This window comes from Parasteatoda tepidariorum, chromosome 1, assembly GCF_982258835.1.
Source record: "Parasteatoda tepidariorum strain Cologne lab strain chromosome 1, Ptep-v5.0, whole genome shotgun sequence".
In the NCBI taxonomy this organism is placed as follows: domain Eukaryota; kingdom Metazoa; phylum Arthropoda; class Arachnida; order Araneae; family Theridiidae; genus Parasteatoda; species Parasteatoda tepidariorum.
The window spans coordinates 30,806,231-30,829,759 of record NC_141755.1 but is presented as its reverse complement, the minus strand read 5'-3'; the positions used below and the strand labels follow the sequence as shown (position 1 = coordinate 30,829,759).

General features: G+C 27.1%; 3 protein-coding genes across 4 annotated transcripts; all 3 read right to left on the bottom strand.

Annotated features, from left to right (window-relative positions):
• Window positions 1–1,390: 1,390 nt before the first annotated feature.
• Window positions 1,391–6,055, bottom strand: LOC147816360 (zinc finger protein PLAGL1-like). Its single transcript, XM_087161174.1, has 2 exons — window positions 5,952–6,055; window positions 1,391–5,460 (listed from the first exon to the last, which is right to left on the bottom strand). Exons 1-2 carry the CDS (start codon window positions 5,968–5,970, stop codon window positions 5,222–5,224), a joined length of 258 nt encoding a protein of 85 aa, XP_087017300.1. The 5' UTR covers window positions 5,971–6,055; the 3' UTR covers window positions 1,391–5,221.
• LOC107445114 (zinc finger protein 131) lies at window positions 1,391–12,590 on the bottom strand. 2 transcript variants are annotated; one of them, XM_087161167.1, is made up of 3 exons: window positions 12,461–12,590; window positions 10,099–10,220; window positions 1,391–8,147 (listed from the first exon to the last, which is right to left on the bottom strand). In XM_087161167.1, exons 1-3 carry the CDS (start codon window positions 12,588–12,590, stop codon window positions 8,091–8,093), a joined length of 309 nt encoding a protein of 102 aa, XP_087017293.1. In that variant the 3' UTR covers window positions 1,391–8,090. The 2 variants fall into 2 exon arrangements, with proteins under 2 accessions (XP_087017293.1, XP_087017286.1); XM_087161160.1 differs by having other exon boundaries at window positions 1,391–10,220.
• LOC107445096 (uncharacterized) lies at window positions 1,391–23,229 on the bottom strand. Its single transcript, XM_087161176.1, has 2 exons — window positions 20,704–23,229; window positions 1,391–19,077 (listed from the first exon to the last, which is right to left on the bottom strand). The coding sequence occupies exons 1-2, from the start codon at window positions 20,828–20,830 to the stop codon at window positions 19,022–19,024; spliced, it is 183 nt and encodes a 60-aa protein (XP_087017302.1). The 5' UTR covers window positions 20,831–23,229; the 3' UTR covers window positions 1,391–19,021.
• Window positions 23,230–23,529: the final 300 nt, after the last annotated feature.

The following is a 23,529-nucleotide window of genomic DNA, read 5'->3' as shown; positions in this document are numbered from 1 at the left end:
TTTTCATTGACATACATAAGTATTTTGCACTCTCAAAACAATTAACCTGTACAGCAACACAAAACAAAAATAATCTTTAAAACTTACCTTTTTCATCTTTGAAAATTCACAACATTTAAGATCAAAGTGTTAATTTCAGCCATATTTTACTTCCAAAAAGGGAAAAACGTGAGTAAAGCTTGGGAAAAATTGCGTAAAGTTTCAGGTGGACATGCTGTGCAAGAATGTTAATGCCAAAACAAGTTCAAGGAATTCCGATGTAGTGATTCTGATATGAAAGATGTTCCTCGATCAGGAGGGCTTGCCCAGATCGATGAGAGCAAAATAAATTCAGTCAAAACCATGTTTTATGACACAAGAAATTGCAAGGACATTGAAGATCAGTCAAAAAAGTGTCCACGTTAATCTAAAGAAAATGTGATACATAAGCAAAGTTGAAATTTGGGTTCCTCATGAACTCAAAGAAGCTCATTTGATGGCATCTGCGTTATGCACATAAAATGTGGAGAAATTGACCAGTTTTGAAAAGAATGATAACTGATACAAACAGTTTCGGTTTGTCATCAACAACTTCAAAATGAGAGCTTCTTCTTTTGAGCTTCAGGCAAGGAACAGAACAATAAATTCAGATGTGCACTGTAAGCAATTTGAACAAAGCTGTCATCCAGAAACGTTCCGAGCTTGTCAACAGTAAAGGAAAAGTGTTTCATCACGACAACGCAAGACCACACACAATTGTTTAAATAGGCTACTACTTTTTTAAAAAATGAATACCAATAGCAATTTATTACTACAAAAAATTTACATTAAAAATTTAATTAATCTTAAGTGTCTACGTATTTTGCAGAAACACAGGATTATAAGTTAAATATTCAAGCAACACTTGTAACAACATAGTAAATAACTTTAAACTTCCACAGAATAAAATACTTAAACATATTTGAGCTTTGTAAGATGATTTTATTTAAGAATATCTATATAAACTTCTTTTCTTGGATGACTTCTCTTTTTGGATGTACTATTATCTTTTTGAGCACACAAATCTCAAAGTGAATAAATTCAAAACTCAAAAATATCTATTGAATATCAAGTTGCTCTCTCTTTCTCTCTCTATATATATGTTATGGAAAAAGCCTAAGTCAGGTAATTTGATTCTACTGGTAAAGCCTAGGACTTACCAAAGCGGCTTGGTAGTTCTCAGATTTTACCACAGAGACTTGGTAAAAGCTAGATTTTACTGATAAAACGTAAGATTTATCAGAGTTTAGGTTTTTATTGTAACATGTATAGTTAATATTAAAATCATAAGATCAATAAATGGAGTTTAACGTTTATAGTAATTACATTAAATTATACTGAGCAATACTGATAAAGAAAGTAAACAACAAAATAAACAGAAAGCATTTATTTAGCAATAGACATACTTTTTAATATAAAAGGATTATTCTGGCACAAATGCACAACATATTGTTTTCCTAATATCATACAATGGACAATTGCAGTCAATTTTTTTTATGTTCTTAATGAATTCAGAATGATGGAAAAGTCCTGAAAAACATCTTTTTACCTCCCAAAAAATGCTACTTTTTTAATTAAGAGCAATTAAAAATCGTGTACTTTCGTTTTCAGTTTAAAAAGGAAGTCACGTGACTTTTAAGAAAGTGACGCCATTCGAGCCTGACTCGCGTTTGTTTACACTTTTTCTCCTTGGTGATTTAACGCTTGTTTACGTGCCTAGTTGAACGTCGTTTGTTTTTTTAAAAATATATTTTAAAATCGAAATGTATTGCTTCTAAAATAGAAGGACACTTTGGGGGAAGATCTTTGATATCTTTTTTACCTAAACTAGAAGCATGAATAAATTTTTGGGATGAACCAACTGATGAAAGTTTAGATTTTTTCCAATAGCATTCTATTTCTGTTGGAGATGGTAGCGAACATTTTCGGTGAACCCAGAAAAGAAATGCTATCATGTGCTTGCATCCTCCTGCGCTGGCCGCACAGTTATCGCACACTAATGAGTTTATGACCCCAGAAGATTCATCACATGTCAAAGTTATTGCATATGCTTTGGTTTTTATTTTATGCTCAGGAGTCATTTTCCCTTTAACAATGCAGATATCACTTTCTCGCTTAACTTGCACATAGCCTATAGCATTATCCCCATATGTTTGTCTTGCTGATCTGAAGTTAATATATATATATATATATATATATATATATATATATATATATATATATATATATATATGTGAAAAAGATGATTTAAAAACTGAAAAACAGAATCTTATTAGACTAAACAACCAATTGAGACAGACCTGGCCTCCCCAAGGCCATAGTGTCGATAAAGAAGAAGAAGTTTTTTATAGCTTTCCTATGTCCATGTAATATTAGTTTGTGTTAATCGCTATTTCATATCTTTCTTTTCCGTAAAAATTCCAAAAGTTTCTGGAAACCTTAAATTATGAAATAGTTATTTAATATAAAATTTAGTATACATTAATTTTTTCTTTTTTTTACAGAATAGGGATAAAAACTATTATATTTTTTTAAATCCTTCAATATGCACACTATCTGCATAACTAGACGCTTTAAAATATAATGTAATAAAAATCTTTTTGATTTTTAATTCATCATTCATAAAATGTACCAGTATCTTTCAAAATGGTTCATGTTATTATTTACACCTTGGATTTAACACTTTAAAAAATATTATGAAGCAAAACTTATTTTTAAATTTAATAAAAAAATTCGATAAAAAAACATTAGCAGGTGTAGTTAAAGTAAAATATACTAAAATTGAAGATGTGTATTTATGTTTGACAGTAGAAAGGGTAAAAATATTCTATAACTAGCTTGCCTCTGACTATTTCTTTAATTTTTTTTATAAATTAGAATCTAATTTTCTTTAATTTTATTTTATTAAATATTAATTTTTGATAAAACAATAATTTTTAATAAAAATAATAGCTTATTTATTTTTATAAAATCGTTTATAAATTATTTTTAATAAAATTGACTTCAATTAATTTTCAACTAAATTAATTTTAATAAAATTGATTGTAATTATTACAAAGTTGTTTATAATTGGTCTTTAATAAAATAATAACTTTAATTCAAATTAATTTTTAATAAAATAATACATTTTATTAAAATTAATTTTTAATAAAATAATTTTAATAAAAGAGTAAGTATAACGTTTATAATAATAATTTTGTGAGTAAGTATAATTATTTGTTTTTGTGAGTAATAATAATTTAGTGTGTAAGAATAGCGTTTAGTTTTATACTTTTATGAAAGTGGAAAGATGTTTTTAGTATACTTAAATCCTTGCTATATTTTAACGTGTACCTATATGTGTTATAACAAATCGCCGTTCCATTTTCACACACAAAATTATTTACAGCCAGGGGCGCCGGTAGAATAAAATATAGGGGGGTGCAACCCTTTAACAAACTACCATCCCCACAAAAAAAAAGATTAAAACTATTCTGTATGATTGCAATTCTTGTTTGATTAATCAATTTTTTACATGAAATTTTATAACTAAATTGCTTTTCTATTTATTTTTAATTGCTTAAAGAAAATCCAGGGTAGTGCAAGTGCACCTCCTTGCCGACGCCCTTATTTACAGCTACAGTTTATAAATAAACAAATTTATACCTTTGAGCCTTTATGCCTTTGATTTCAGGCGAAATGAAATCTTGGTTCGTTCGAAAAAAATCCATAATCATCTCTTCAGTAACTTGCGGCAAATTGTCCGTTTGAGCTTTTTGAAACCCCTCTTCCATTTTGATTCTATATATGCAATAGATTTCAAAATATTTGCTGCTAAATACGCATTTAAATACACGCGGGAAAATTTGGAAAAAATAAGTTAAAGAAGAGCTAGTTAAAACCGCAATAAAGAAAATACATAATAACAACGGGAAGGTCGTGAGGAGTAAGGCTCTAATGACGTCACACCAATCAGCGGTCGTTTTCGAGTGAGGGCGTTTTCGCTCAAATTAAAATATTAATAATTAAATAAATATTTATTTGTCAGAGTTAAAAATTATATTTTCGTAATCAGGAAATCAATCTTAAGAAGTAATGACTATAATTTGGAAAATTTAAGAGATGCTGCAATTGTCCATTACACAAATTTGAAAGACAATAAGAAAATAAAAATGCTTTCATGAAAAAGTTTTTAAGCATAAACATCATCATATTATATATCTTTAAGTAACAGTAATTACCATATAAAAACAAAAGAAGTAAAGTTTATTTTTTTTATATAAATATGTTAATTTACGGGCAAGAATTTATAATTAAAAAAAAACAAAAAAACATTAAGAATAGAAATGAAGAGTTTTTAATCCCAATGTTTTATTCAAACAGCATAAATTTGATTTAAACATTCAATGAATAAATAAAAGAAATATTATGCAAAACATTTGGTAACAATTTAGTTAAAAAGTTTGAGCAGAAAAAAAAAATTTGCATATATATATTCTGACTAATAGCTCTTTAACATATCTTTTGAAATTGAATGCATCAAACTGAGATGTCGACGAAGGCTGCTATTAAATGAAAATAATTTATTACAATAAGAACATTTATAATTTTGAGCACCAGAATGTTTTACTTGGTGGCGACGCATGTCAGTCGAATGTCCACTAGTATAGCTGCAAAATATGCATGAATACATACATAATTTTCCACCATAAGGATGTGTTATAAACTTTTTAGTGAAACCGATACAGGTACCTGCAACATTAAAATAATAAATTTTGAAAAAATGCTAAATGTTTAAAGCTTAAAAAAACTTTTACATATACAATTGAAGGGCTTGAGGCTTTATATTGATAAGTGACACTTTCTTTAATTGCAATATTTAAACTTAACAAGTGTTTGGAATGCTTCTCACCAAAAATGTTTTCCTGAATTAGATGAAAAAGTGGTAGTTTTATTGCCCCAAGTCCTTCGATATATATTGAATAATAACAAAAACATTTCCCAATATTTTAAATTTAACAATCAATAAAAATGATATAACAGTTTATACTACATGCAACATGTTTATAACCATTAAAATATTAGAAACAATGCTTGAGAAAAATGTTTTGCGCAATACAGTGCATTTTTCCATGCATAATGAATGAGACTGAAAACTTCTGAATATAGAAAGTGTCAACTGTATAGAAAATATAAGAAAAGTAAGACAATAAAATTGTCTTTTCTAGCGAATTTTACGCCGATTGTGCACTGAAGTGACATGCCGATTAAGGCCGCTTTTGAATTCAAAAGGTTGACTGCAATACAAGCACACATAATCTTCAGGCCCAGCATGTGTTACTAGGTGACGACGGATAGCAGCTGCAGAAGGGGTGGAAAAGTGACAGAAATTGCATGAATAACGGTTTTTTTCTTTACTGTTAGGATCTTTCACAATAGTGTGAATGAAGCCATAAGAGATTTCTGTAACATAAGAAATAAAATATTGAGAATATGCATAAAATTAAATAGAAAATTTCTATGCTTAGAAAAATTGATTGGAGAACAATAAAAAATATATAAATTCCACTTTTCACATAAGTTTTTTTCTTTCTTTTTTACTGTAAAAGCTGGTTTTCAGAATACACAAAAATTAAAAAAAAAAAAAAACATTATAAAAGCATTTTTATTCCTTTTTAAAATCCTTACAGAAGAACCGGGGGAAGCATTATAAATAAGTGCTTTATTTTTACATAACTTTTTATACCTAATTCAATCTATAAGAAAATAGAAGAAAAAAAAAAGATCCAAATACAGAGCATAAATAATGAAAGTATCTTCTGCGATTTGAAATAAAACAACTAATGAAATGAAGACTAATATTTTTAAACATGCTTTATGTCAATGTATATTCAATTTAGATCATGAGGAAGATCGCTTGTTATAGAGCAAAATCAGGAAATGTTTCGACCCACCATTGACTAGTTGTAGCATTTTTAAGAGTGGCCACTTCTTCAAATATTGAAAATTTTAAACTATAAAAAAATTAGTTAATATTAGTAATGTGAGGCATCAATTTTTGAGCATTTTTTAATACATGGTAAATTGTACAATGTTTATTTCTAAACAGAAGAAAAACTAATGTAAATAAGAGTGAAATGAAGGAATGTTTAAAACATCATAAAATATTCATACTTCCATATTTATAAATACAAAATAATAAAATGCACATAGGGTGCATTTTTAACAAAAAAAAAAAAAAAAATAGTGAGGACAGGCAGACCATTATTTTTTTATAGCCATTTGTTAGATTCAGTTACTCTGAGGCCGACAGAAACCTCTAATTTTGCCCTCTATTGTTTGTACTAAAATAAAAATGCTTGTAGTTTCATGACCCAGAACGTGCTACTTACAAGAAAAATCACAATAACATTTAGAAGAAATTTCTTGGCAGATAAATCTGTGGCCTAATAACAATAACTAAAACATTAGAAAACTCTTGCAATAGCTGCTAAAAATCGAAAAAAATTTCTAGCTCTTCTATTTTCTAGAAATAGAGAAGATTTTGACAAAAATTGGAGAAGATTCCCTCTAAACATCACTACGTACAAATGCAAGATAAGAGTAGAATTTGATAATGTATTTTCACAGAAAAATGGATTATTGAAAAAGATTTCTCTTTAACACCAGACACTATAAACAGGCATGACCTATATATATGGTGGTATTGTTGACATAAATTAAAGAATTTTAGCCACCACATGAATAGCTCAAAACATTTTATTTAATTTAACATCACCTGTAACATAAAAATTTTTTTTGTATGTAACAGGTGATGACTGGTACAAATTTGACAGTGACAAAATTTTTACACAATGTTAAAACAAGAGCTTTCACATACTTAACTAAATAACAGTAACAACATAAACAAATTTGTGACACCTACTAATCTTGTAATAGACATATTCTTTGTACAGTGGAACTTCAGAGCATATCCAAATGCAATGTTACATTTAAATGACATCTTTATAATATCTATAAAACCTAGTCAAGTTGCCTTTTTTTTTGGTCACAATTGTTGAAAAATTGATTCACTAATCATGACAAAACAGGTGATTTAGTCTTTTCCTGACATGTTCAGGATAAAAGATTAGATGTGGTCACACATCAACCCTCTGTTTTTAACTTTGTGTGTAACTGGTATGAAGATCCATCACTAAATTTTCAGTTGGGGTAATATAAATGTGGTAAAAAACTAGGTTACAAAAAACACTCTTCCATGGTGCTAACCTGTTTAGCATTGTCCAAAAGATAAATGAAAATCCTAAAGAACTCATAAAACAATAACTTTGAAAAATGTGAAAATTAGTCCCTTACATTGACACGACATACAAAGTGTCTGAAAATGATGCAAATGAATTATTTAAATTTTTCAAATCCATCTTACCAACTCAAAAGATGCAACATAGCTTAAATGTTTTTTTTCGCCATTTCGGTTACATAAAAGGTTAATTTTCATTATGAATGTGTTACTTTTTTTGTATTTATTTTAAATGTTAATTATTTAAAATATTAGGCAATGTTTTAAGCTAAACACATTCAATGTACTTGGGAAAGGAAAAAAAATCTGCACGACAAAATGCATTACTGATGTCTAATTCTATCCCCAACTTTCATTGCAAAGAAGGAATTCAAAAAATCAACTTATAAAATACTCTGCTATAAAGTTTTTACTTCTACTTCCGAAAGCAAAATGAGCATCCCATTATTACACATCTACAGATTTTTAACCTTGATACACATAAGGAATGAATAACTCAACGAGAAACACCTTATTGAGATTATACTGTAGGAGAACTTCCAAAACAATTTTAAAACAAATTATATGTAATATATTTAAGTTCATCTCTTGCGAAATGCAATGAAAAATAAAAAATACTGATGCTATCATAAATGCTTTAAATTAATATGTCGATTTCTGTTGCTTTTGAGGGAAAAAGACTTGGAACAAAAAGAGCATTTATAATCACGAGCTCTAGAATGAGTTACTTGGTGATAACGACTATGGGATATATTTGATGTGACATAACTGCAGATATTGCATGAGTAAACAGTCAATTGACCACCATCAGGTCGACATAAAACTTTTCTGATGAAGCCGGCAGAGGCATCTGCAATGTAAAATTCATCATGAAAGACATTACACATGGCATAATGTAATAATTTTTTGTTGTATGAAATTTATAACAGTACAAGAACAAACCTGAGAGTTCTTGCAATAGATGTATTTTTTATAGTGAAAACTAGTATTTTCTGAAAGCTACTTACAGTAAAAGCAACTTCTTTTAATTAATTAAGAAGAAAAAATCTTTACTATATAGATACAAAGTAAAGAGCAAAAATATTTTTGACTCCAAAAATATATGCAAAACTAGTAGCACATTAAATAAGAAATGAAAGAAAAAATATAGTAATAATAAATTATGTAATTGCTTTTTAACATACTTTATGTTATTGATAGAAGCGAGATAGCAACAAAGATTTGTAGGAGAAGTTGAATTGGTTTGAGAAGGATTTGTTTTAACATAATATTAGAAAACTAAAGGAATAATTGATAATAACGTTGCATGTTTTTAAATTTTTGTATATTAATACAAAGTAAATAAAAACCATATAAAATTAGGGATGTAACTCATAGTTATTAGGCCAAATAGTGGAATATTGGGTAGCCAAACAGCAAAAACATTATTTATATAGCAGTATAATATATATTGTGCTTCTGCTGTTTATAGAGAGCTGAAAATTACAAGCCTTTCACTATTGCAATAAGTACTTTTCAAAGGAGATACATTTTTCTATTAAGTGAAAAAGGACAAAATGGAGGACATTTTTATTAATAATCTCCTTTGTAATGGAAAGGAGATACAAAAAAGGGTAACATGAATATAAGTTCACTATATGTTTAACCTTTTAAGTAAATAAAGTTAGGCGAGGGCAACCACGGGATAAGTTATTTCTTTTCTAACAAATGGAAATTTTATCTGAGATTTTCAAAAATCTTACTGCGTGCTTCAAAGAATGAGCTTTTTGTTACATACAGATATATATATATACTGCCCTCTTTTTTCCTCTTTTCACAGCTTACTATTGAAATTCATATTCAGTGTTATTGTTGTCAACAGCTATTGCAAATAGTTTTAGCAATAACTCCCAATTTAGTCTACAATATGTAGGCAAAACAGTCTATTTTAAATCAAAACAGTTGTTCAAAGTAGGAGAGAGAAAGATAAATGTTTTTCCTCATTGTTTAGTCAATTTTAATGCTATGTTATCATTAAATATTGTGTATTTGTTTACGACAAGCTCACTATAGCCGTTTGCTGCAGTAAATAATTGTTATAACAGACTTTTACTAGATTTTGAGATAAAAAAAAAACAAACAAAGAATGTTTGAAATTTACAATACTAGTATATATTAGGATAAACAAAGATTTGCTGCATAATAAATATATTTGAAATAGTGACAATTTAGAGTTGTCACTGTTAGATTTAATTTAAACAATGATTCATTAAATCAACTAAAACTTTTTCATTATACATTTTGTTGTAAATTAAAATAATCATCAGAAACACAGCTAAAGTTACAACAGTTTTTAAGTGTTACAAATTAGAAAGCATGTTCATTAAAGAATGTACATTGAGTGATACTATACATGCATTCAGATTAATTTTAGTGGCTCAAGAACCAAAAGCAGTTATTCTCTATAAAATTCAAAGGGTAATACGTTTTTTCTCAATTCTTCAAAAGACCAATGTAAAAAAATGCATATTATGATTTATTCAAAAGGTATAATATTTGATATTAGAAAAAAAAATGAAAATTAGAGTTGTGGAATATTTTGTAATTCTAAATCTAAAAAAAAAAGTTACAAAAATATATCATAAATAAGAAATTCATCATGAAGAAGTAAAGAAATAATGATAAGGTTTTTGCTAATATTTTGCTGCTACATCTTTTGATAATGAATGCACTAAACAAAGATGTCTACGAAGACTGCTGTTGAATGAAAACAACTTGTTGCAATAAGGACACTTATAGTCCCGAGCACCAGAATGCTTTACTTGGTGGGAGCGAATGTGAGACAATTGAAGACTGGTATAGCTGCAAAATGAGCACACAAACACTGATATTTTGCCACCCTCAGGATGATTTACTGACTTTTTTGTGAAACCAATAGCGGCACCTGAAACATTAAAAAATAAATGAAACACAAGTTAAAAATGAAGAAATTTAGAAAATTGAAACACAATGTTACTAACTTTACAAAATTTAAATATTTTTATATAAGAGTTATATATTTAAAAATAAGAAGAAATTCCCTTTACACTGGAAAATACAGTGTTATTTCTTACATAATTAAAACATATGCTTTCTCCTAATTTTATGTTACGAAATCTATCAATCATCAATATATAGTTTTATGTGTCATAAAATTAAATAATATTTGTGATTTATTCAAAACAAAACAAATAATGTGTAAGCAACTGCCATTCACTTTGAAGAAACATTTACATTTATTGAACAAGGATATAAAAAAATATTGCTTTTTTTGCCAATTCTAAAAATAAAGTGACTATCAAGGCAAAAAAAAAAAATCACTAACTAAAGCTTAACAATTTCATAAATTTTAAAGAGACACACTCCTTTAAAATGCACCCATTAATTTCTGTGTACCAAACAGGAGCTGATGAGTTAAGAAAGAAATATTTTGTTTTGTGTTCTTTTTTTTTAAAAAAAACTTCAAATGCACAAGGTGAGAGTGAATACAGATCTTTTCCTAAGAGACGAAGATATACACACAAATAAAGAAACTAGTAACAAGAAGAAATATATAAAACAAAATTATACAAGAAAAAAATCAGAAAGGAATAAGGGATAAAACTAGACAAAACTTCCCTAGTGTCCCGATTATCAGAGTATTGGGAGGCTAGGCATTAAATCCTCCCTTCGGCGTCAGGCAGAAAGGGGGTGATCCACACAGTCATCCCCAGGTTGCTGCAAGATAGGAGACAAACATGGCTGTTGACGAAATAGGTCAGTAGAGAGACAATTAATTGTGCATGATCAAAAAAGCTCAATACTTTAAGCAGCCCAGAAGATTAAGGATGCTTAAATTCCAAAGTTTTCTTCAAATCTTTCTTTCAAGTTGGATGCATGCAAAACTTTCATGGCCTAATTGATCTTTGAAGAAACATATCTACAGCAAACTTCGTAAAAAAGGATTTGTTGGAGGGTACATTCTTTTTCTGACCAACTTATCTAATATATCTCATTTATAGGGATTCTACAACACAACAGGATCTGATCAATCTTTTTGTGAGAGAAAGAAATAAATTCATTCTGAATTTCAAAATTCATCATGAAATTATTGAAGCATGTATATTTTTCAGTATTCATTCTTACAATAAGAGTAATGCTTTGTGTCCAAAAATCAAAAGCTGGCTTTAAACAAACTATGCTTTGATTTCCAATGCAAAAAGGTGATTTTAAATTTTTGGATCTATCTTGTGAAAATTATGATACCATTTCCAGATATGTTGCATTCATAGTCACAAAACTTTACAATACAGTGATAGTGATTTATTTAGTAAAAAAAAAAGAAGAAAAAAAAAGAGTGAAGCAAATTAAGTTATTGCACTTTTCATTATAATGATTTGTTTTAAAAAGGTTGACATTCGAAAAAAGTAGCAAAAGCAATCTTTTCTACATTCTATTTCAAATGACATAAACTTAAAGTAATGAAGACAAACGGTGTTATAAACTAAGATTAATGTAAAAGCAAATGGGGGAAAAAGTTGAATAAATTTGGCACAAGAGGACAATGTAAAAATAAAATACATCAGGAATATATAGAATTTTTTTCTTTAACTTAACACAGTTACACATATAAAGATTTGTTTCCAAACATTATTTTCAGTTTTGATACAATTTGGTAGACAGGTTTAGAAGCAAAATTTTATTTTGATTAAAATAAAAGTTGTGCAGTAAATTACATTTGCATTTTGAAAAATAGTTAAATATTAATAATAAATATTATAAATAGTAAAATAATAAAAAAGCATTAAATCAATAACAATTAATACACAGACATATTACAAAAAATAATTCAAATTTAGTGACTTATTGATATGGATATTTGAAAAAAAGGATCCCTCCGTTTAAGGTGTGAAAACTATGAGTGTTCTCTTTAATTTATCTGGATAACTAGAGTTTAGCTGCAATATTTTTTTTAATGAAAACATGTGTTAATAATACCTTAAATCAAATTTGACACATGTCAAAAATAAATATTATAAACAATCAAAAGAATTTAAAATAGAAAATCAAAAGAAGTTGTTTTAAATGAATTATTAAGATTAACATTTACATTGAAATATACAGATTATCAGACAAAATGTACAATTTTAATATGGCGATTCAGACTTGTTTTGTAAGAGAATTTCTTTTGGCAGAAAGAACAGATGAAAGAACGACTTTTATTGTGTTTAGCTTGGTGAGTGATTACATTATCTTTTCTAGAAGAAGAGTATTCACAATGTTCACATGTATACATTTTAAAAGGCAGAGAAAAGTCTAAATTTGAATGAACAAGTAAACCTAAAAATAAAAAAATTAATATTAAGAATAAATAATAAAATAGTGCAAAAAGAGATAAAGTTCACTTGATAAGATAAATAAAATAAACTTATTAAAAAAAACTATTAATGTAGTGCATGTTTTAATGCTTCTAAAATATGGATACTTTTAAAATACAAGATTTATTACTTTTATAATATAAAACAAAATTCCAGAATGTTACAAATCATTAAAATGCAATTTAAAACTATTTAAATTTCAATCTTATAAAAATCATTTATGTGGGAAAACAACAAAAGTAGACAAATTTCTAATTAAATTTTCAAAATTTCGATTGCTGTTTTCAAAGACTCTAAATTACGAAAACTACAAAAAATAAATAAACAAATAAAAATTTTTATTTCACTGTAGTTATCCCAAATTGAAGATTTTTAAACTGTTTTATTTGTCTACATTGCTCCTTTCTAACTTCACTTCATTTATACATCCACTTAATTACGAATTTATATAAAATGTCATTTGGTAAACTACAAAAAAAAAAATAACGATGGAAAATATTAAATGATGTGCATTAAATTTTAAATGGCATTTTTTCCCCTCCTTAAATATTTCAAAATCTTCAACTTTTTGTTTGTTATGAAGCCACCAATTATGATACAGTTGTGAACTAATTTTAAAATTGTTATACATTACCTCCTTAATCAAATAGGAAAATAAATGTATCAAATTAATGAAAAATTAGGACTGTGTTTGGGAAATTGCAGTTTTGGTAATTGATTTTAAAGTTTATTAAACTATTTCAATACCACATGTAAGCTAGAAATATTTTTCTATTAAAGGATTTTAATCCAACTTTACCGTGCACTATAAAAATTACTGTGTATATGTAAAGAACAAAAATATAGTACATATTTTAAACATTTTTGTCATAATTAGATACAGTGTTTACTAAAAAAAAAAATTATTAAATAAAATCAACATAAAAAAATTTGACAAAAATTATGGGTCACACTGAAGTTGTAATAAAAATTTAAACGATGAATAGCTTTCACAGAAGTTAAATGAACATGGTATTTTTTTTTCAAATTTTTTTAAAAAGAGAAATAACAGTAGTCGTAAACCCCCAAAAAATTGGATCTGCTGTTCAGCAACAGTTATAAAATAAAATGTGTTAGGCAGATGCAGAAGAAATCTGTAAAAATAGATTTTATTCCGAATCAAATCAAGGTTATTGAATAAAAAGATTTACAATTATATTTATGAATTATTTATTGAGAAAAGGATTGAATTAATGCTAGTTTTTAACTGATAGGAAATATGTTATGCATATTTTTGCATGACATTAGCAAAAATAATATCATTTTTAAAAAATGATTAATTGTAAACATAAAATTGTTAAAAGTTAGTAACAATTTATATCCATCAAAAAAAAAAATTTTTTTTAAGAGTTCTAACTGCTTTTGGAGACAAGCTTTGGTACCAACAAGAACTTGATGCATTGCAGGTTTTAAAGATTATGGAGTACTGAGTAAATATAAAAAAAAAAGTAGTTTTTAAAAATGTTCAGTTGAAAATGTGAAGTTTCTAACAATTGGTTTAACATCCAGAAATATGTTAATTTAATACCAAATGCCTTTGGCACAAAATTGCTGCTTTGCAAGTTTTAAAGAGACAGAAATCTTAAAGAGACTATGGGTACTTCCCAAAAATTTTATTCAGACCTTCAATATTGAGAAAGTTAGAGGTGCGGTATAACTTTTTTTTGGCCTTAGCCCCAGAAATCAAAAACTGAGAGAACCTGAAATTACATAAAATTTAAAAACTAAGAATCTTAGAGGAGGTCAGACAGTTCCAAAATCGGAATTTGAATAAAAAAATTAATTAAAAAAAATCTAACAGTTTGAGTTATTTGAGAAGACTTAGAAAAAAAAGTATAAATCAAACATTTTTTTAATAGGTGGCCAATTAAACAGTGAAAAACATACAAAATTTAAACTTGAATTAGAAACAAAATAACTAACAATAGCAACAAGATAACTTTTTTGCTTTTTTTAGAGGCTTAAACAAATTAAATATATTCAAAATTATTAATCTAAAAGATGCACAATAAAATAATGATAGAAATATAAAGCAATAAACAAATACTCTTCAGGAAAATTAAATGAGAAGAGTTATTGATTAATTAAAAAAATTAAAATAACAAAAGTTAAACATACTTGTAAAATGGACAGATACATTACCTTTAATTTAAAAATATTAGCCTCAGAGAATTATCATCATTGGCTTCGTAAAACTTTTTATTTTGATAAAGACAACATTAAAATCAAGTCTTCATAAATTTTTTTTTATTAGTCTACTCTTCTAAGAATCAAAACAAATAATAGTATCATTTTATTAAACTTTCATAACAATCAATTTTTGAAAAAATTTCAATTCTATTAACATTTCTTTCATAGAAAATAATGGCAACACATTTTCTTACATTTGAAATAATAAACTAAATTTTTAATGCCTTACGAAAATACAAAGCAATTTTGTGGTAAGAGTAATAAGATATTTATTAATAGAATAATATAAATATTTTCAATTTAAGAAAAGAATCAATTATAAGGGTTGCCAAAATGAAAAGTGGACATTTGTGATAAAATCAGAAATACAAAAGTGAGAACAGCACCACCATTCGGGGTAATAAATATGCACCGCAATACTGATTAACCTAATAAAATGAGAGCATTTGAAGAGAATGTAAAGTTGAGCTAAGAAAGATTAATCCAGATTGGACATACTATAGCATCAACTAGTTTTATAAGGGCATTCCCGTGAAAACATTTAAAAATAATGTTAAGCTATGCTAAAGACTGATGTGACTAGAATAGAACTATATGCAGCACTACAATTTTTAGCGACTACAAAAAGTTTAGAGTAACATGAGCATTTATCATCAAGTGATTGTTATTTGCGGCTAGTACTGTCTAGGAAGAATGGCAATGAGACTAAATAATAATAAAAAACAAACAAACGAAAGAGTGTCATCAATATCCAGCATGAAACCAATACCAGAGCAAGCAAGCCAAACACTGTGCTCTCCAATGAATGCATTGGTACTCTTAATGAAATGATTAAAAAAACTGCTCTAGTAATATTTGAGCAACACACTAAGTTAAGTAAGGAATATTGCAATTAATTTCTCCTATGAAAAACCTGACTTTTGTCAGTTGTTCTATTCTGGTACTATCTGTCTTTTGCATGATTTGACGTTCAATTTACATACTCTCACATGAATCTGCTAATCAGTTATAAACAGCCTGTAGTGCACTTCTTCTATCATTTTTAATAACTATGACAAGTGGCATTTCTATTGCTACTGTGTTTCTTATGTTAACACATATATAAACTATTAACTTGGGCAACCCTTACATAATAATAATAAAACAAAATGACCAAATTTTAAATAAAAGTAAAGAGTATTTGGAATAAAAATGAAATTAAGAAAATATCTTCCACTGAAGATATTAAAAAATTAGTATATTGGAAGTAATTCACATTATTAAGTAAGTATGTTTTTGATTCCTCTCTTTACTTGTCAACAAAAATAAGCAAATATTTAGCTTATCTTCCAATTACGCTTATATATGAGCATTAAATAATAATTTGTCAATAAAAATATTTTTTCTGTCTAACATTATAATAGTTTTCTAAATTATATACAGGGTTCATGCTCTACTTTAGAAATAAAATTCAAGTACTTTTCAAGGACTTTTTAAGACTTATTATAAAATTCTCAAGGACTTAAATTTTAGTAAAAGATAGACTAAAATTTTACATTTTAAACTAAAATGTTTTGACGATAATAGTTAGTTGACGATAAATGTTAGACGATAATAGCAGTACTGAAAAATAAGACTTCCATTGCTCTCTTGATTTCGGAAAGTGATCTAAGTATAAAAAAAGCAAGGGTGATTGGCATCAAGTCAAGAATAAAATTCATGATTCATAAAAACGTCAGATTTGAATTTTGCACAAGGCCTATTTTAAGCTAGGTATACAACCTCTGAATAAGCAAAAATTCGGGCAGGACAGATCAATTAGATATTTAAAAACAACTCTGCTGGGAGATTTTATTTAATATTTAAAGTGGCAGAAGCATTTAGACAGTGAAATTTAAATTGTTCTTAAATATAATTTTGAAATTTTGACCACTGTTCTATTAAAGAAAATTAATCAATTATTGGATGTTGCGGCTTAATTATCATTTTAAATTTACTACGGGCCAACCATTTTAAATTGAATCAGTTGCCAACTTTTACCTCAATATCTTCTGATAGATTCTTACTAATAATTTTGGTTACTTTGACTGTTTTAATTAACCACTCATACTTGAATTAATTTTTTTTCAGTAGCATCGATCATACGCACTTGACATGGTCACATGAACGCGAATCGTAACGAGTAGTTTTCAAATAGAGTATAAATACGAAAATCGATGTTTGATATTGCAACATCAATGTTTGATATTGCAACATCGATGCTTGATATTGCAAAATGCGAATAGCGACATTGGATTTTAAACTTGCGGAAAAACTAATCGCGATGTTGGGGTTTAAAAATGCTTAAGTACAAATCGCGATATTAGATTTTTAACTTGCTTTAATGGGAATTGCAAGTACAATTTTTTAATCACGCGAAAACGAATCGTAACACATAGCTTTTAAATGAGTTTAATACGAAGATCGATGATTGATATTAAAATTACCTAAATAAGAATTGAGATTTTGTTAGAATCTGGCGCAGTTCCCAATATTTAAAATTCCTAAAATCAACCAAACATACATAAAATCCTAAAATCAAACAGTACGCGTCGTCATCTGAAAGGCAGGAAAGTCATTCTCTCAAACTAACGTGCGTCAAAAAGTTAAACACAGAAATGCTGGAAATAGGGCTGTTTTCCTGAGTTTTCGATACTTCTCTAGGTCATTTTGAATTTTTCAAGGATTTAATATCATTTTCAAGTACTTCTAGGGGCCCTTGAAAATCAAAATGAAATTCAAGTACTTTTCAAGGTTTTTTCAAGGCTGCGGGAACCCTGTATATATATATATATATCTGCAATACACTTTTATTCATTAATCTAAACTGATAAATGTTTTTTATAGGTTTACTATTCTAAATTAACTTAATTGTGAATTATGCACTGTAGGGGAGAAGACATAAAAAAATAAAGCAAATGTGACCTTCACTTTCTTTCTTTTTGTTCAAACACAAATATGGGAAAAAATGCATGTAAAGGAAATCTTGCAAAATAAAATAAGCTTACGTAATAAATGTTGGCCCTCTTATATGTTTTAATTTTTATAAAAGCACAGCTCAAAATCTCCCAATCTTACATAACAGATAAACAACCTCATAGTTAAACAGTCATGGAAATTTTTTTTTTGTTAAACAGAAATATAAAAAGCAATAAATAAATCTCTAAATGAACGTAAAAACGAAATAAATTAAGGTTAAAAAAATAAATATATCTTACATAAAAATATGTATAAATTAAGATCTTCTAAAATATACGAATGCACTAAAACTTTTTCACTATTATTATTGTATTAATTATAAAATTTCTTTAAAAAAAATATTAAGTGTTTTTATCAAATTAAATAAACTCAACAAAAAAAAAATTTGTGAAATTAGAACATTTGAAGAGAAATTCACAGCATATTTTTGATTAAAATAAATTGCACAAATACATTATAAACACTTTCATAAAAAAAACAAACTTCAGTTAATAGAAGTATGACATCAATTTTCTATTTTTCAATTGCACAACTTTTCCGTTCTTTAACATGATGAAACAATCGAAATAAATGAAAGTAACTTTAATAATTTTATCTCTAAAAAATTTTCCCACATTTTCCATTTACACTAAGAATATAAATCACACACTCTTGTCAATTTCAACAAAAATATTTTAAACAAAAACCCATTACAATAGACAAAATTTTGCTTTTAACATAGATGTGAAAATGATACAAACATTTTAATAAACATAAAAATATATATATATATATAAACAGTCAAATATAATAAAAACCAAAATATTGATTATCTTTAATGCTATGATAAACTTTAAGAATGTTACACATTAAGCTCATTAGAGTTTTTTTCAGTTCAGTTGACATAAATAATTCATAAAAATACAACAGATATAAAATATTAACACAAACAGTTAGATACATTTTCAAAACAATCCATTGTTTTTAGAATACATTGTAGATATTTAGAAAAAAAAAGAAAGTCTTTTATATAAAAGTTAAGTAAAAGAAGAGTAGAAAATGAAGTAGTTTGTGCTCTGAATTAGCATGGTTGTTTTCAGAAATGATATAAATGGCAGGAATATTATAGGACAAAAATAAGGTTTCATGCTTTAATGTCAAAACTGTTTTGGTGTTCCTGTAACATTCGAAGAGCATCTTCTGCAATAAATAAAACAATAAGACAGTTTAGAAAATTTAAAAGAATGAAAATACCTGAAATTTCAAATAACAAAAAGAAAAAAAAATGCTGCAAATTAAAAATTTGCTTCAATAAAAGTAGAAAAAAGATAATAACCAAAATTTAAAATAAAATGCAAGTTGATTGGTTTTAAAAAGATTTGCTGGATAAATATTTTTATTATAAATAAAACTTAGTTTAAAAAAATTGTTACCTTTAACTATATGAATTTTGATGGAGAACAACATTCTCGAGAATGTTAGATGGACAAAGCTATCATTTAAGAGAATTTCCCAAAGGCAAAGTGTTGCAGGACGGAATTCTAACAGACTAAAAATCATGCAACAGAATGTTATACACCAATTAACTTGTTGCAAAGTATTATAACAACTTCTCTTTTGGACCAAAAATTATTAGTGTTTAAAAATCATAATTATGGTAGCATTTTATGAAGAAATTTTATCAGAAATGACTTTTTTTAAAAAGAAATTTTATCTAAGCACCAGATTGCAAGTCGATAACTAAATGGAACAAGCGAAATGATATAAAAAGGTTAAACTTGAATGAATAGTTATTCAATTTTATCACTAAATAGTTTTTCCAATATTAATTGGTACTTGAAATATCAGACAGTTTGCAGATTGAAGGAAATTAGAAAATGAATATAAGTTAAAGTCCAAGTATAATAACAATTAAAAAATTGTTTAATGAGTTTGAACTTTGAATTGAAAATGCATTTTGTAGAGTACACAATTAGAGGCTCGAGCTTGAAGTCTTTAAATTCCAGCTTATTTGAGCTAATGTTCGATAGCTTTTTCAATTTTTTTTTTTAAATATAGGATTTAATAGGTCATATAAAGGTTATTGGCTCAATAATATTTAATTAGCTAAATACTTAATAAATAAAATAAAATCTATTTTTCGCTTGATATGTTTTATTTCAAATTTTTTGTGTGCTCCTCACACTATTGTATTGGTATATTTTGCTTTGGCTATATTAATACAATATTAGAAAACACTCTTTTTTTTAGCATATAATCCTACGAGCTGATGATGAGATTACATCTGTCATTAATTTGTTTAAAAACTTTTAATTTTTTTAAAATAAAATTCTTAAATATTTCATTTTTGCAATGTTTCTTCTCTTTTCATAAATTTTTAGCGATTCTATATTTTTGACTTTATACATATATACATACATATATTTAAAGAAAAACAAAAACATGTTCAAAACAAATGTAGTTTTAAATTAAATATGCAAGACAAAGAGAAAAAAAGCTAAAAATCTGTTATAATCTAATTTCCCGAAAGAAGAAAAAGCTTGAAAAACTTCAAATGATTTTCCAATTCAGTAATATTATGCACGTACTTTGTCTTTCAATTTTCATGACAAATTAATATTTTTCATAACATGCAAAGGAATAACTACTAAATAATCAATTGATATAAATATTGAATTGCCCTTAAAGCAAAATATCTATATTTTCAGTCGCCACTTACAAGAAAAAGTTATGTATCCGATATAGAGTTAACTTACCAGTGTCCACACAATAATTTTTTAATTTATTTGAGAGGAAATAGAAACAAATTATTTCAGAAAATATTACCTTCAGTCAATTGCAAATGAGCACGTCGACGATGTGAATTCAAACTGCTTCTCTGCGTGAAAAATTTGCCACATTCAGAACAGTTAAATGGACGTTCCCCAGTATGCTTGACTTGGTGAGTACGCATATTATATCTCCTAGGGGTAGAGTATGGACATAGTTGGCACACATAAATAGGATGTTTCCGTGTTAAACCATTTGCAGTGGACCAGGCTAACACAACTAGAATTAAGATATTAATAATAAATTGACTACAGAAAAAGTGAGTTAATATATAGTTTTCAACCCTAGACTGAGCAAGTTTTTTTTTTTAAGCAGCTGTCAATCAGTCTTTTCATTGAAACTACTAAAAAATGACACAGGTAATGCTGTCTAGGGTTAAAAAGTAAAAAATATAAGATGCAAACAAAAACTTTTAATAAAATTAAGTTAACTTAAGTTTTTTTTGTTTAGTTAAGTTTGTAATTTTTTTCAATTTATCAGATAAATTATGTGAAACTAAAAATTAAAAAAGAAAATTGAGAAATAAATTAATATCCAAAAAAAAAAAAAAAAAGAAGAGATCTTTATGGAAGAATATATTAAAGGAATTTATCAAAGCCTTTTCGCAAAGCAATATAAGAATGCCGCAATTTACAGGGAGAGCCCAGAAAGTAATGTCATATATTTTACTAGGAAGACCAGTTTTGATCCATAATTAAGGCAGTCAGCTTGTACACATATGGTCACTCAATAAACTTTAACCATCCAGGGAGTAGCAAAAATTTTTGTGAAACTTATTTTCATCTTGCATGCAAACCATAAAGCAACACTTTCTGGAGCAAACGTTTGATATAAACTTTTGTTTGAAAATTAGCAAGTCCACAATGGAATGTTTCCCTGTGACGAAAAAAGCCTTTGTTGATATTTATTAAAACACCAAGTCTATTGGAAGGTATAAATTGAAAGCTGTAAAGAGGTCCATGATGAAATTTAAACAGGAAGCACATTAACAATATCGTTTGAGTATTCTTTTAAAAGCACAAACATGATAAAAACTATCATTTACAAAATAGTAACCAATAATCTACAGATGATAAACGAGCACGCCAACAGAGTGCCCGAAGTGTCGATGGATGACAAAAAATTACACCAATTTAAAACATGTCAGTAACTCTGGGACTGAAATTCAATCTTTAGACAATGGAGACAAGTCTTGAAGTTTAGAGTATGAACTCGAAACAAAGTCTAGAACAAAAGCCAGAATGAGCAAATCTAAGATCAAGACCATGCTTATCCTGCTTTTATAATTAAGAGGAACATCTGACTGCATAACTACTAACATCAAATTCTAGGTGGACCTAGTCAAAGGACTCAAAGAAAGGATTCATTGTGCCTGGCCTGACCTTTGAAAGCTCTATCATGACAATGCAACTTGCTCTTCTCTTAACCTTGAGATTTGAAACCAGACCAATTCAAAAGTGTCAACAGACTTCAAACTACTCTACAATTCTGATGTAGTTCTACCAACTTCTTTTTCCTGCACTTAAAATTTCCTGTGAAAGAACAACATTTTTACACAGTTGACAAAGTCAAAAAGGCATCTAGGACATGTCAGAAAATCTTGCAGGAAGCAAAATATTTAAGCAGGAGAGAACTATTTTGATACCTTTATATTTTTATTAAATAAAAGAACATTTTTTAATTGATTTGGTGGCATTACGATCTGGGCACTTCCTGTAAGCGTCTTTTCAAAGTGCCCCAATAATTTTAAACTATAGAAACCATCTCTCTATAAAGAAATATCTAAGCTTTAAAGCAGATATATAGCTAAATTAGTTTAAAAAAACTCTGTTAAACGTTTTAAAAAAATCCAAATTTGGCGAGATATTGATGAGAATTATAAAAATTAATTGATAATTCTATACTTTTGCAAGTTTTAAGAGCCCACTTTTAATTTATTAGACTCTCGGTAACTTTTTAACTATAAAAAAATTAATTATCAATTATTAAAAAATACAATCGCAAATGTTTTTCATTTTCATTAAAATGTGGTTCTTTTTTCATAGTCCCACTTTGCATCAATTTCAAAATTAGCATAGAGGGCATTGGCTTAAGATCAGCAAAACTTATCCTAACAATCATGAATAACTGTTACAAATTCACATAAGTAATTAAAATAGCATATTATTCACAAAAAACATTAAAATGAACATGAAATAACACATGCATATTTTTTTTATAAAATATTTCTAGTAAGTTATATTTGAAAGAGAGTTTTGAGGCAATAGAATGATCAGCGACACTTTTCAAATCGTTTAGGAAAGTATTTTTAGTGAAATTGCCATGATTTTCATGTAAACTAAAGGCTGCCAACTGGAGGAAATCCTACAAACTAACTACAATACTTATCAAAATAACAAAAAACAATGCTAAAAAACAATTTAATATAAAAATATCACCTTACATTTAAAGTGTGATGGTTTTTCATTATATTGCCTTAAAGCCTTTCATAAAAAAAAAAACTTCAAAATAAAAAATTTAAATAGTATAATCATAAATAAAAAGTATAAATTAAAAATAATAAATATTATAAATTATATATTTCAGGAGAAAATGAAATATTTTTAAACTAAATAAAATAACTTTAATATAATTTTGTTTCAATGAGCATGCTAAATAAAAAATAATTTTAAAAATGAGAAAATATGAAGTTTGAAACACAATAAACTGAAGAAGAGAAAAAAACATATTTAATATAATGATAACTTTCCTTCCTTTTAAAAATCTATCAAAAATATTGATGAAGAAGTTGTATAATTTTTTATGAAAAACATATAATCTGCA

Excerpts from the sequence above, each read along its gene's own strand:
- LOC107445114 (XM_087161160.1), bottom strand. The coding sequence starts at position 12,590 with ATGTATACATGTGAACATTGTGAATACTCTTCTTCTAGAAAAGATAAT. Across the intron at positions 10,221-12,460 it reads GAAATTCTCTTACAAAACAA|GTGCCGCTATTGGTTTCACA; the intron begins GTCTGAATCGCC and ends TTAATGTTTCAG.
- LOC107445096 (XM_087161176.1), bottom strand. The coding sequence starts at position 20,830 with ATGCGTACTCACCAAGTCAAGCATACTGGGGAACGTCCATTTAACTGT. Across the intron at positions 19,078-20,703 it reads TCATTTGCAATTGACTGAAG|AAGATGCTCTTCGAATGTTA; the intron begins GTAATATTTTCT and ends TATTTATTGCAG.